The sequence below is a fragment of the Balaenoptera physalus genome (assembly GCF_965194825.1).
Source record: "Balaenoptera physalus genome assembly, chromosome: 1".
Lineage (NCBI taxonomy): Eukaryota > Metazoa > Chordata > Mammalia > Artiodactyla > Balaenopteridae > Balaenoptera > Balaenoptera physalus.
In genome coordinates, this window is record NC_138882.1 from 114,341,423 (window position 1) to 114,354,672 (window position 13,250).

Sequence of the window (13,250 nt, forward strand, 5' to 3'; positions counted from 1 at the left end):
ACATAGCCCCAAAATTGAAAAGGAAAGGAAGAAAGAAAACAGGGTGAAGTTGGTTTCAACAACATTCTAATACTTTCCATTTCTACTTAAATGAAAGTAAATTCTGTTTGTAGTTACAAACATGATTTCTCAACAAATAACATACTAGAGGGAAAAAGGGGAGAAGGAACCCATAGTTTTAAATTTACTTAAGAACAGTTAACTAAATACCATGGACTTCTTTTGGATCCTGATTTGAACAAATCAGCTATGAAGACATTTTTGTGATAACTGAGGAAATCTGAACAATGATTGGATGTTTGATGATATTAAGGAATTACAGTCAATTTTTAGGTGTGATAATAGCATTGTGGTTATGTTTTTTAAAAATAGCCCTCATCGGACTTCCCTCATGGCGCAGTGGTTAAGAATCCACCTGCCAATGCAGGGACACGGGTTCGAGCCCTGGTCCGGGAAGATCCCATATGCCTCGGAGCAACTAAGTCCGTGAGCCACAACTACTGAGCCTGCACTCTAGAGCCCGCGAGCCACAACTACTGAAGCCCGCGTGCCTAGAGCCTGTGCTCTGCAACAAGAGAAGCCACGGCAATGAGAAGCCTGCACACTGCAACGAAGACCCAACGCAGCCAAAAATAAGAATAAATAAATAAATTTATTAAAATAGCCCTTATCTTTTAGAAATGTTTACTGATGAAACAATCATGTTTGGGATTTGCTTCAAAACAATATGTGATATGCGGGGGAATGTGGGGGAGGGAAGAAAGGGAAGTGAGTGAGGTTAAAGATATGGTGACCACACTTCCCAGTCTGCCTACAGCTGTCTAGGTTTTATTATGCCTGGTATCCTGGTGTAGTTACTAATAGCACGCTTTTTCATTCTCAAAACTATTTCCTTTTAGATAAAAGAGATGGTTGACATACTTATAGATTAAATCAAATTGGCCATGAGTTGATAATTACTGAAGTTGAACAATATATAGGAAGATTTATATCATTCTACTTTTGAATATGTTTAAAATTTTCCATAATAAAGTTTAAAAAAATCTCATTCTCATTGAAAAAAAATCAGGAGTTTTGCAATTAAGTGACTTTTCTGACAACTCTGAAACCTGTATTTTAAAAATTACAGTTAAAACTTATTGATCCCCTTTCCTATTACTTTAATGACATATTCTCTCATTTTTATATTCAACCAACATACACACTTAAATCTTTGTTAAGAACAAAAAAAACCCTATATATATTTTTTTAACCTGCAAGTATTTATTTTAATTACTCCTATTTGAAGGTCCTTATTTTTGGAAAATAGCAAGGCATTTTATTATCCACTCTTTCCATTCCTTAAAGGCTTCTACAGGTTTTGGCAAATTCACATTATCCTCATGACTATGTTTTGGAGGGAGGTGTGTCAGCAGATTCATCTTCAATCCATCTCACCAGAGCTTTGTACCCTTCCACAGTGCTACAGCCAACAGCATGTAGTAACTTGTGTAAACAGATAGGGTAAAGGTTTAGGGGGCACTGGGCAGCTTTTTCCAAATCTCTGGAACTTTGCATTAGATGTTCAAGCCACTGGCAGTGTTAAAGTCCAAATATGTGTCCAATCTCATGGGTTAAAGTCTTATAGGATCAAAGTGGCAAAACACTAGTCATTTCAGGAATGTAATAGTTATCAAAAATTGAATAGTCGTTTGAAGGTGTTCTCTGCAGCTTCTTTACCTTGCCTTCATAAGATAAACTATAAAACCCTCCATACCTGACAAGGCTGAATATCCCCATACCATCTGTTAAAGAGGCCTGTCCAAAGGCAAAATTCCAGGGAATCTCTTGGGTAAAGCTCAATCAGTGTTATTCCCACAACACAGAAGGCATCTTCAGGTTTCTAATTTTTTAGAACTTCAGGGTGTGCCCTGCATGAATCTGTAGGTTTTGTATGTTATCACTGACTCTAAAAGAACACCTTGCAGAGACAGGAACTGGTTCTAGGAGCTTTACTGTCAAGCCACAGAAAAATGCTTCACAGTAGCCCTTGAGTCATTTAATATATTCTTCACTGATAACTCTGGTGTTTCCTAGAGATCCAATGCACTGTATATAAATACTGCATTTCTCTGGAGAGGGTGTCTTTCTGTAAGGATCACTGAAAAACTTTTCAAAAGTCTTGGGGAGCCTCAGGATGGGAGGTATCCAATTTGATCACGAATGCAAGATGGGTCCAAAGGTATCACCATCTGGCTGGAAGGCTTCATTTATCAAAAGCTGTTCCACCAGCATCTAACTTTTACTGTGACACAAGTGCTGGGTTCTTTAAGATGAGAGCTGTTTTTAGTGTCTGTTTAGAGTGCCATACTGTTTGCATAATGAAAGGTCTCTTCCATTCACATCGTGTTCCTATGTAGAGCTTTCATTTTTCTGTTTGAATGGGTTAAACATCTGTTTCACCACGAGGCTTAAAAGGACCAGCATGTCTGGGGCCTGACCGGAAAAGCATTGTGCTGGGTGCGTGCATCCCCGACAGGCCTCTAAGACACCAGTTGCAGCCCCTGTGTGAGTGTCCATATTAGGTGTTTTTATATGATGCATATAAAATATTAATACCAGATATTAAACAGCAATACTAGAACCAATTTTTACAACTCATTTTATGTACTATCTGCTTATAAATAATTTCAGGATGCTTATAAAACTAAAAGTAAAAAATTGGATGATTAAAAATAAAAGTAGAAATTCAGACCATGTAATAAAAGCATACTGAGTAGTTCCTGGCAAATACTTGAGATGGACCAATTATTACTGATGGTCACTAAGTTGACCAGCTAATATCAAATAATTATGCTGAACTCATCAGCATTCACATTTGTCTCTAAAGACCAAAGGTTGTAATCTCTTGGCCTGAGGACTGGATTCAGCTTGCAAATGTGTTTTGTTTGGCAGACAATGTTTTCAAAGAGATTTGACTCTAAATGCATTTAAACAAGACATGGTGACCAAAAACCCAACTTATCCCTCACAAAGATGTTACCAAACTCCCTAGAAATGAGTTTAATATAAATGTATTTGCCATACAGAAAAATGCTTTATTAGAACTTCATAAGTAATTTATTCAGATCTTAAACATAAATTCTGGATATCTTCAAATATAGTTTTTAAAAAGACAAGAAATGCTATTCTAATGAGTGACACTGCCCATTTCTATAAAGGCTCAGGACACATGGATAGATAAAAAGTATCGTACTACCTCTCTAACTTACTATCAGAGCAAATGTTGAAAATTACAACACATTAATAGATCTACATCGCATGAAACGGCTTATATTGGTTATTAAATACCTCCAGTTAGTTTTGGCAAGCACTATTTTATAACCAATGATACAATGATAATGATGTGCCAGGCTCTGGTGTAAGAACTTTACCTACACTAATTCATTTAATCCTCAACACAGTTTCATGAAATAGATAGCATTATTATATCCATTGTAGTTAAAGATGTTAAGTTAGTTGCCCAAGGTTACATAAGTGTCAAGTAATGAACTGAGATTTAGAACCAGGATGCCTGGCTAAAGAATTCAAGCTCTTAACCCCACAGAATATTAGTTCACTGGATATGAAGTGAAAGTTATATGTTTAGGATACCAGAAATGGAAGACCACATGTATTACTCTATAATGAACATTTAAGAGCTAGACTTATACTTTGTTCAGACAGATCAACACACTTTAGCAGGGGGTAAGAGAACAAATTAAATTTTTATTTACCTCTAGATGATAAGCTTCTTTGACAGATTCTACTTCTGCTGACAATTTCTTGATTTCTGCTTGCATTCTTGCTTCTAACTGAGCTTCACGTACTTGAGAAGCCCCCAATTCTTCAGCTAAATGTTTTCCATGAGATTCCTTAAAATGACATATTAAGTAAAGGTTACATTACTTGTTTATTTGGTTATTATAGCTAAACAACTTAGCACATTTATAGAAGTATCTTAATCTTTTATAATACTATATACTCATACACAGTTACCATACTAAATATATACTTTAAAAAATGTATTAATCTAGATTTTAATCTAGATATTTAAGAGAGTACTAATGGAAAAGTATCAGTATATTGTTTGTTATCATAATATAATAGAAGTTCACTAACCAATGCGTTTTGTAAAATAAACTAATAACCACAGAACACTGAACTTTGGCAGATAATAGTCTGCTCTTAGGTATGGGTATGCATTTTTGCTCACCAGATGTGCTGTTTGCTTATCTACAGTCAGTTGTGTATTTATCCAGACCTATTTATGCTAGTTGTGTTTGTGACTACAATTATGCAATTTTATCATACATTATGAACATTGATGAAATATGCATGCAAAAGGAATGTTTTTATATGAAAACTAAGTTATATGCTTTGAGAAAATTCAATGAGTGAGTCACAAACATTTGCTACCCAATTAGAAGCAGTTAGGATAGTTGTAAAATATTGTGTGAAATCCCATGAAAAATATAAGAGATGCTATCCTCTGACTGATTCACAAATGTCTTTTAATTCGTTTTCCATTTTAAGAAACCAAAATTGGAAACTATAGATGATGGAATATGAGTATGGTTTATGCAAGAAAGACTAGGTGGAATTTTAATCAAGTGACCCTACCATACACCAAGAAACAAGATTTGGTCCCACATTAAAAGATTAACGCATGAATGTAAACTTAGATTTTTGGGTTAAAATATAATACTTAAAGTGTCATTTTTTTTAAAAAAAATAATAAATTTATTTATTTATTATTTATCTTTGGCTGCGTTGCGGCTGCATCGGGTCTTTGTTGCTGCGCGCGCGCTGTCTTTAGCTGTGTCAAGCGCGGGCTACTCTTGGTTGCGGTGCGCGTGCTTCTCATTGCGGTGGCTTTTCTTGTTGCGGAGCACTGGCTCTAGGTGCGTGGGCTTCAGTAGTTGTGGCTTGCAGGCTCTAGAGAGCAGGCTCAGTAGTTGTGATGCACGTGCTTAGTTGCTCCGCAGCATGTCGGATCTTCCAGGACCAGGGCTCGAACCCACGTCCCCTGCATTGGCAGGCGGATTCTTAACCACTGCGCCACCAGGGAAGGCCTAAAATGTCATTTTTAATAATTCCCCACTTTCACTTACCTATTTGATTAACTGAGCTTAGTTTATCAGATAAAATCAATTATACTACATTTAGATACTATTGATAAGGACAGAAATGAGATAAAAGTAGATGGCCTCCCTTTTCCTAGTAGACTTCCATGTGCCCGACATTCTAGTAAAAATTCCCTGTATATTTTTTATTAGTCTAACCACCCAGAAATGTGAATAAAAATGTCATTAGGTTAACCAAGGTTAAATGTAAAAACACTTTCACTCAATTCCCATAGTGAATTAGTAACCATAACAGAAAGCAGAAAAATCACAAGAACTTTTCTAGAATACCAATAAATACGTTTTTCTCAAAGTCTAAGTAATTAACTCACATATATCAATCTAAATATTTTTAAGCCAAGTTGTTAACTTTCTATCTAATACTAGGGAAATACAATCTATATTAGTGCTCTTGCTATTTAAAAGCCCTTTTCCTCCCCAAGGGTTCTGGACTGCAGGTTTCTAACAGTTATAAATTTAGATAGTCAGTTTTCATATATGAATGGCTACAAATGTAAAAATTTTTACTCAAAAGATTTATTAGAGACTTCCCTGGTGGTCCAGTGGTAAAGAATCCGCCTTACAATGCAGGGGACACAGGTTCGATTCCTGGTCAGGGAACTAAGAGCCCACATGCCACGGGGCAACTAAGCCAGTGTGCCACAATTACTGAGCTCGCGTGCCTCAACTAGAGCCCGCGTGCCGCGAGCTACAGAACCCACGCGCCCTGGAGCCCACGCGCCACAACTACAGAGCCCACGCGTCCTGGAGCCTGCACGCCACAACTAGAGAGAAGCCCACGCGCCACAACGAAGAGCCTGTGTGCCGCAATGAAAGATCCCACATGCCTCAATGAAGATCCCGTGTGCTGCAACTAAGACACAATGCAGCCAAAAATAAATTAAATTAAATAAATAAATAATAAATAAATCTTTAAAAAAAAGATTTATTAGATTTATTTTTTTGTTTGAGTGATAGCTCAAATTCACTTGAAAGTCTGAAAGTGCTTTATAACTCATTTTACTGAAAACTAATTAGTTTGACTAATACTCAGTTCTGAGAGACTTCCAAGTTACACTACAATGCTGTGCTAAATATAACAGTTTTTTTTTTAATTTGGGTAAAATACACATAACATAAAATTTACCACCTTAACCATTTTTAAGTGTAAAATTTGGTGGCATTAAATACATTCACATTGTTGTGGAACACAATTAACTTTTCTAAGAACTATACTCTATAGTCGAAAAAAGTAAATGTTAAAAATTTTAGTATTTTCAGTAAGGTAAAATTAGAATAGGCATTACTTTCTCTTTAGAGAGTTGCTTTATTTCCTCCAGTTCACTTGACAGCCTTTCTACTTCTCTCTGTGCTTGGACTTGTTGACGACGAGCCTCCACCAATTCTGTATGAGAGTTCTGCATCTGCTCCCGAGTTAGCCTCAATTCTTGCTCCAAATCTATGGCCTCCTTGTACTGAGTTGCAATGTACTGTTCCTGCTCTTTCATAACCTGAAATGCACAAGATATTTGTAGGTTTCAAAATAAAATGATACAGATAACCTATTCTTACTCTGATTTCTCTTTTAATAAATGACTTACCCCCTCCCAACTAAACCTCTCTATATTTTAACATATAATGAATATCCTCCACTGTGAAACTGACATTCAGAAAATGTTTTCTTCTTTTTTAATGATAAAAAAATGACAAAAGTACTGTAATAAATCTGGGATTCACTGGTATATTTTACATGACTTTAATATGCAAGCTGCATAATCCTTTAACATTATGATGCAACATCACAGAATATATAATAATATAAAGAGAAGAAAGACGTTAATATTTGATTATCCATGTCAAATATGGAGAATATACTGGCGTGAATAATCAAAATCTACCATTAATCCACACAGCTTGGTTAAGGATGATCTTATTCTCTGCAAAAGGGAAATTTGTTATTGGGACTACTACTCCCTCTGAAAAACTTTTACATTCCTCAGTTGAATCCCTAGTAAAGTATTATTTCTTAGAGAAAAAAAAAATCAGTAAAAAGTAAATTAGTTCTAAATTGGCTCAGTGAGGTAGATTAGATGGTAGATAATGACGCTTGACTTTAGGGCTGATAAGAAGGAAAGAAACCAGTACAAATCACTAGGACCCTAATGTCTAGAATGGGGGCCTAAGGTCCAACTGTGTTGTATATCAGTATAAATCTCATGTAAATATTTTTAGCCAGCCCTTGTTAGGGAACATGAAATGATTGAGCCAGTAACCTTTTTTTTTTTCTCACTGGGGCCCAAACTTGGTCTCAGAGACCCTGCTTAATTTATGTATTGATATATAATCCAACAAATATTTATTCATGCTTACTATGTGATATGTACTATTCTAGGTGTTGAGGATAAAGGAGTGAACAGAGGAGACAAAGTGGCTACCCTTGTGGAGTTTATATTCAACTGGAAGAGACAGATGATCAATTAATCAAACACAATAAAGAGCTATATATTGATATTAAGTTTTAAAGTTGAGTATAGTATTTAAAAACAAAAAAAAGTTACATCCATGAGAGCTCTTAGAAGCAAATTCACTTTTTAAAAAGGCAAGTGGGTGGAATGAGTTCAGTAGTCAACACACATGCAAACTGATGATATGAAGTCATCAAACTTTATCTGGCAACTCAATGTACTTGGCCTCAATAAAATACAACTATCTGTTAATTCATTCTCTGGATAGAGTCCCTCAAGGACAAAGGAGTGCATCCTATTAATATCTGATCTTCAGTACTATCATATAGTAGGTTCTCAATTAAAACATATATTTATTGACCAAGTGAGCATATATCATGGGTTTACTATGTGAGAGATATCATGCGAATGCCTATAAGGAATATAAAGACAAATAGGATGATAACCTCACCTATAATTAGAACATCAGAATAAAGTAATTAATAAGATAAGGAAAATAATAGGTATCTGGCACAAATAATTAGCCTAAAAATACTTATGGCACAGTTTCTGTACATACTAAATACCAATCACATACTAAAACCAATCAGTTTAAAACATAAAGATTTATATCAGTCTTGTTCCTTAGGAGGAAAATAATTTGCTTACACTTTCCATTTCTTTCATCTTTTCTTGTGTTCGTTCAGTTTCTTTTTTCAGTTGACTTATCTCCTGTTCATTTTGTAGTGTTATAAACTCTTTTTCTCGAAGCTGTTCTTTGGCATTTTGCAATTTTTCATTCAAAGCTTCTATCTGAATTTTAAGCAGAGCAATGTTAATGTAACTAAAGAAAAATAATTCTTCAGTCATAACTGCAATCCAAGTAAGTCAGGTTTTAAATATGTATATCTAAAATAGCAAAAATTTAAAAATATGTTTTTCTTTTTTTTTTTATTTTAGAAGAGAGTGAGTTTATTAGAACAAAGAGCCAAAAATGTGTTTTTCTTAAGACAACCATAACTTGGACATAAGCATCAGAATTCTTGTGCCTAATAAGATGCTTATATGTATACCTAAAATATACTAAAAGAGATGAAAGTCTCAATCACATTTGTATAAGAAAGGAAAATAAAGGTACGTTAAAACAACACACATTACATGGCTTTCAAAATAATTTTACAGGTAATTATCTGCATGAGGTAAAAAATACAATTAGTGAAAACAAACTCCCCTTCTTTACTATGTTCCTTCCTTAGAGGCAACCACAGTTAACAGAATTACTTGCAAATCCTTCCAGAGATATTTTATACATATTCAGATATGCATACATTATAATAAATATGTGAACACGTTGACATACAAGAAAACTACATTCAAAATAACATTAAAAGGGTAAGCACCAGAAGCTGGGGAGTCAGAGGAAAGAAGAAATGTTGGTGGAAGGGTACAACGTTTCAGTTAGGCAGGATGAATAAATTCTGGAGACACAATGTATGGCACAGTGAATGACTGTAGTTAGTTAGTAATACTATGTTGTATACTTGATAAGTGTTCTCATAAAAAAAAAAGTAACTATATGAGGTTGTAGATATGTTAATTAGTTTGATTACTGTAATTATTTCATAATGTATATGTACATTAAAACATCATGTTGTACATCTTAAATATATGCCATTTTTTGTCAATTATACCTCAATAAAGCTGGGGAAAAAAATTGAGAAGAAAATGAATATAACGTAGGATGTACAAGATAATTAAAATTATGCAGTATTGGGAATTCCCTGGCAGTCCTGTGGTTAGGACTCCGTGCTCTCACTGCCAAGGGTCCGGGTTCAGTCCCTGGTTGGGGAACTAAGATCCCACAAGCTACACAGCACAGTGAAAAAACAATAAATAAATAAATAAATAATAAAGTAAAATAATGCAGTATTTTTATTGTTTGTATTCTATTAAAAAGCTGTATTATGTGAATAACAGATGCTTACAGTTGAGTTATTTTTTTAAACAATTTAAGACACGTAATTTTTAATAATTTACCTGTTTGTTGCTTTCTTTAAGTTCCAATTCTGATTTCTCCACAGTACCCTCCAATTTAATTATTTTCTGTTCCATTTCTCCCCTGTACTCACGAATAGTCATATCCAAATGTGTAACCTAAGTACAAAAGCAACATTAAGCTGTCATTCAATTTTATTCTAACGTGGAAAACTGTGTGCTTGGAATGTGATTTAGAATTGTTTATAGTGGGTATAACTAAAGAATAAATGCAACTCAAATAAATTATTAAAAAGAATGACACAAATAATCATTGCTTAATAATACTGGATCTTGAGCCCGATATATGATTATGTTCACATAAATGACAAATAAAATTATTCAAACTTCATTTTATGCTTGATAAAAGCTGCTAGGGCTTCCCTGGTGATGCAGTGGTTAAGAATCCTCCTGCCAATACAGGGGACATGGGTTCTATCCCTGGTCCGGGAAGATCCCACATGCCGCGGAGCAACTAAGCCTGTGCACCACAACTACTGAGCCTGCACTCTAGAGCCCGTGTGCCAAAACTACTAAATCCACATGCTGCAACTACTGAAGCCCGCGCACCTAGAGCCTGTGCTCCACAACAAAGAGAAGCAACCGCAATGAGAAGCCCGCACACTGCAACCAAGAGTAGCTCCCGCTCACCACAACTAGAGAAAGTCCGTGCACAGCAATAAAGACCCAATGCAGCCCAAAAAAATCAATAAAATTTAAGAAAAAAAAAAAAGCTGCTAAATAACAATGCAACATGAAAATTGTGGGATGCAGCAAAAGCACTGCTTGGAGGAACATCTAAAGCATTGAATGCATATATTAGAAAAGAAGAAAGGCCTAAAATCAATCATCTAAGCTTCCACCTTGGGAAACTAGAAAAGGAAGAGCAAATTAAATCCAAACTAAGCAGAAGAAAAAAATAATAAAAATTAGAGCAGAAATCAATGAAATTAAAATTGGGAAATCAATAGAGAAAATCAACAAAGCCAAAAGCTGGTTCTTTGAAAAGATCAATAATATAAATAAGTCTCCAGCCAGACTAACGTAAAAAAAAAAAAAAAAAAGAGAGAGAGGATATAAATTGCTAATACGAGAAATGAAAGAGGAGATATTACTACAAATCTCAAGGACATTAAAAGGATAATAGAGAAATATTACGAACAACTCTCTGCCCATGAATTTAATAAAACTAGATGAAATAGACGAGTTACTCGAAAGGCACAATCTGCCAAAACTCACACAAGAAAAAGAGACAATCTGAATAAGCCTATACTTATTAAAGAAATTCAATCAATGATTAATAACTGTCGAAAACAGAAAGCACCAGACTCAGATGGATTCATTGCTGAATTCTACCAAACATTTAAGGAAGAAATTATACTAATTCTCTACACTCTCACTTAGTAGATAGAAGCAGAGGAAATACTAACTCATTCTCTGAGGCCAGCATTAACCTGATACCAAAACCAGACAGAGACATTATAAAGAAAGAAAACTACAGACCAGTACCTTTCATGAACATAGATGTAAAAATTCTCAATAAAATATTATTGAATCATACCCAACGATGTATAAAAAGAACTATACACCACAACAAGCGGGACTTTTTTCTAGGTATGAAAGGCTTTTTCAACATTTGAAAATTAATTAATGTAACTGATCACAACAATAGGCTAAAGAAGAAAATCACATGATCATGTTAATAGATGCAGAAAAAACATTTGACAAAATCCAACATCCATTCATGATAAAAACTCTTGGTAAACTAGGAATAGAGAGTAACTGCCTCAACTTGATAAAGAATATCTAAAAAAAACCAACAGCTAACATCACACTTAACAGTGAGAAACTCAAAGTTTTCCCATTAAGGTCAGATACAAGGAAAAGATATTCCATCGCACCACTTCTTTTCAACATTGTACAGGATGTCCTAGCTAATGCAGTAAGACAAGAAAAGGAAATAAAAGGTATACAGGTTGGGAAGGAAGACATAAAACTGTCTTTGTTTGCAGATGACATGATGATTTAGGTAGAAAATCCAAAGGCTTTGACAAAAAAATTCCTGGAACTAATAAGTGATTATAGCAGGGTTGCAGGATACAAGGTTAATACACAAAAATCAATTGCTTTCCCATGTACCAGCAATGAACAAGAGAAATTTGAAGTTAAAAACAAAATTATCATTTATATTAGCATTCTCCAAAATGAAATAATTATAAATCTAACAAAACATATTCAAGATCTATATATGGAAAACTATAAAACTCCAATGAAAGAAATCAAAGAATTATATAAATGGAGAGAGAGTTCATGTTCATGGATAGGAAGACTTAATACTGTCAAGATGTCATTTCTTCCCAACTTGATGTATAGATTCAAGGCAATGCCAATCAAAATTCCAGCAAGTTATTTTGTGGCTATCAACAAACTGGTTCTAAAGTTTATAGGGAGAGGCAAAAAACCCAGAAGAGCCAACACAATTTTGAAAGAGAACAAAGTTGGAAAACTGACCTTACCCAACTTCAAGACTTACTAAAAAGGTACGGTAATCAAGACAGTGTGGTACTGATGAAAGAATAGGTGAATAAATCAATGGAACAGAAGAGACCAGAAACAAACCCATGTAAATATAGTCGACTGATCTTTGACAAAGGAGCAAAGGCAATACAAGATGTCCTTCAATAGGTGAATGGATAAATAAACCATAATATATCCAGGCAGTGGAATACTATTCCATGCTAAAAAGAAATAAGCTTTGAAAAGACACGGAGGAAACTTAAATGCATATTACTAAGTGAAAGAAGCCAATCTGAAAAGGCTACAATACAATATGATTCCAACTGTATGACATTCTGGAAAAGGCAAAACTACAGAGACAGCAAAAAGATCAGTGGTTGCCAGGGTTGGTATAAGAGGGAGAGGGATGAATAGGTGGAGCACAGAGGATTTTTAGGGCAGTGAAAATATTCTGAATGATACCATAATGATGGATAGCTGTCCAAACTCCTAGAATGTATAACACAAAAGTAAACTGCAATGTAAACTATGGACTTTGGGTGATTATGAAGTGTCAATGTATCAATAGGTTCATCAGCTTTAACAAATGTACCATTCTGGCAGGGAATGTTGATAATGGGGAAGGCTGTGCATCTGTGGGGGTGGGGGGTTTACGGGAAATCTCCGTACCTGCTGCTCAATTTTGCTGTGAACCTAAAACTGCTCTAAAAAATAAAGTCTTTTAAAAAAGATGCTGCTAAATAATGCCTTCTGAATATTTTTGTTCCTCCAATAAATACTAGCTGAGCAAGTAACTCCTTTAATCCCATTCTGTTCTGATATACAGTATTATAAGAGATCAAAAGGTTCTGATACTAAGCTAACCTTCATTCCCCAAAATCCACCTGCTATAAAAATAGCAAGATAAAGAGAGATGACATATTTCTAATTTTAAAAATATTTATGTGCACAGAAAAAAGAAATAGCTATAAAGGGACTTCCCTGGTGGCACAGTGGTTAAGAATCCGCCTGCCAATGCAGGGGACATGGGTTCGAGCCCTGGTCCGAGAAGATCCCACATGCTGCGGAGCAACTAAGCCCACAAGCCATAACTACTAAGCCTGCGCTCTAG

The 13,250-nt window shown here is 35.0% G+C and overlaps 1 protein-coding gene and 1 pseudogene across 10 annotated transcripts in view; both read right to left on the reverse strand.

Moving 5' to 3' along the window:
* The window catches only part of CCDC18 (coiled-coil domain containing 18), a 127,196-nt gene that overhangs the window by 35,211 nt on the left and 78,735 nt on the right, over nt 1-13,250 (reverse strand). For all 9 annotated transcript variants that reach the window (XM_082476251.1, XM_082476254.1, XM_082476249.1 and 6 more), the window contains 4 exons: nt 9,626-9,742; nt 8,258-8,401; nt 6,452-6,655; nt 3,756-3,893 (listed from right to left, as the gene is read on the reverse strand). In XM_082476251.1, coding sequence (XP_082332377.1) covers nt 3,756-3,893; nt 6,452-6,655; nt 8,258-8,401; nt 9,626-9,742 — 603 coding nt within the window. The remainder of the gene's footprint in view (nt 1-3,755; nt 3,894-6,451; nt 6,656-8,257; nt 8,402-9,625; nt 9,743-13,250) is intronic.
* LOC309668385 (archaemetzincin-2 pseudogene) lies at nt 6-3,749 on the reverse strand (annotated as a pseudogene). Its single transcript has one exon. The product of its transcript is annotated as an archaemetzincin-2 pseudogene (transcript).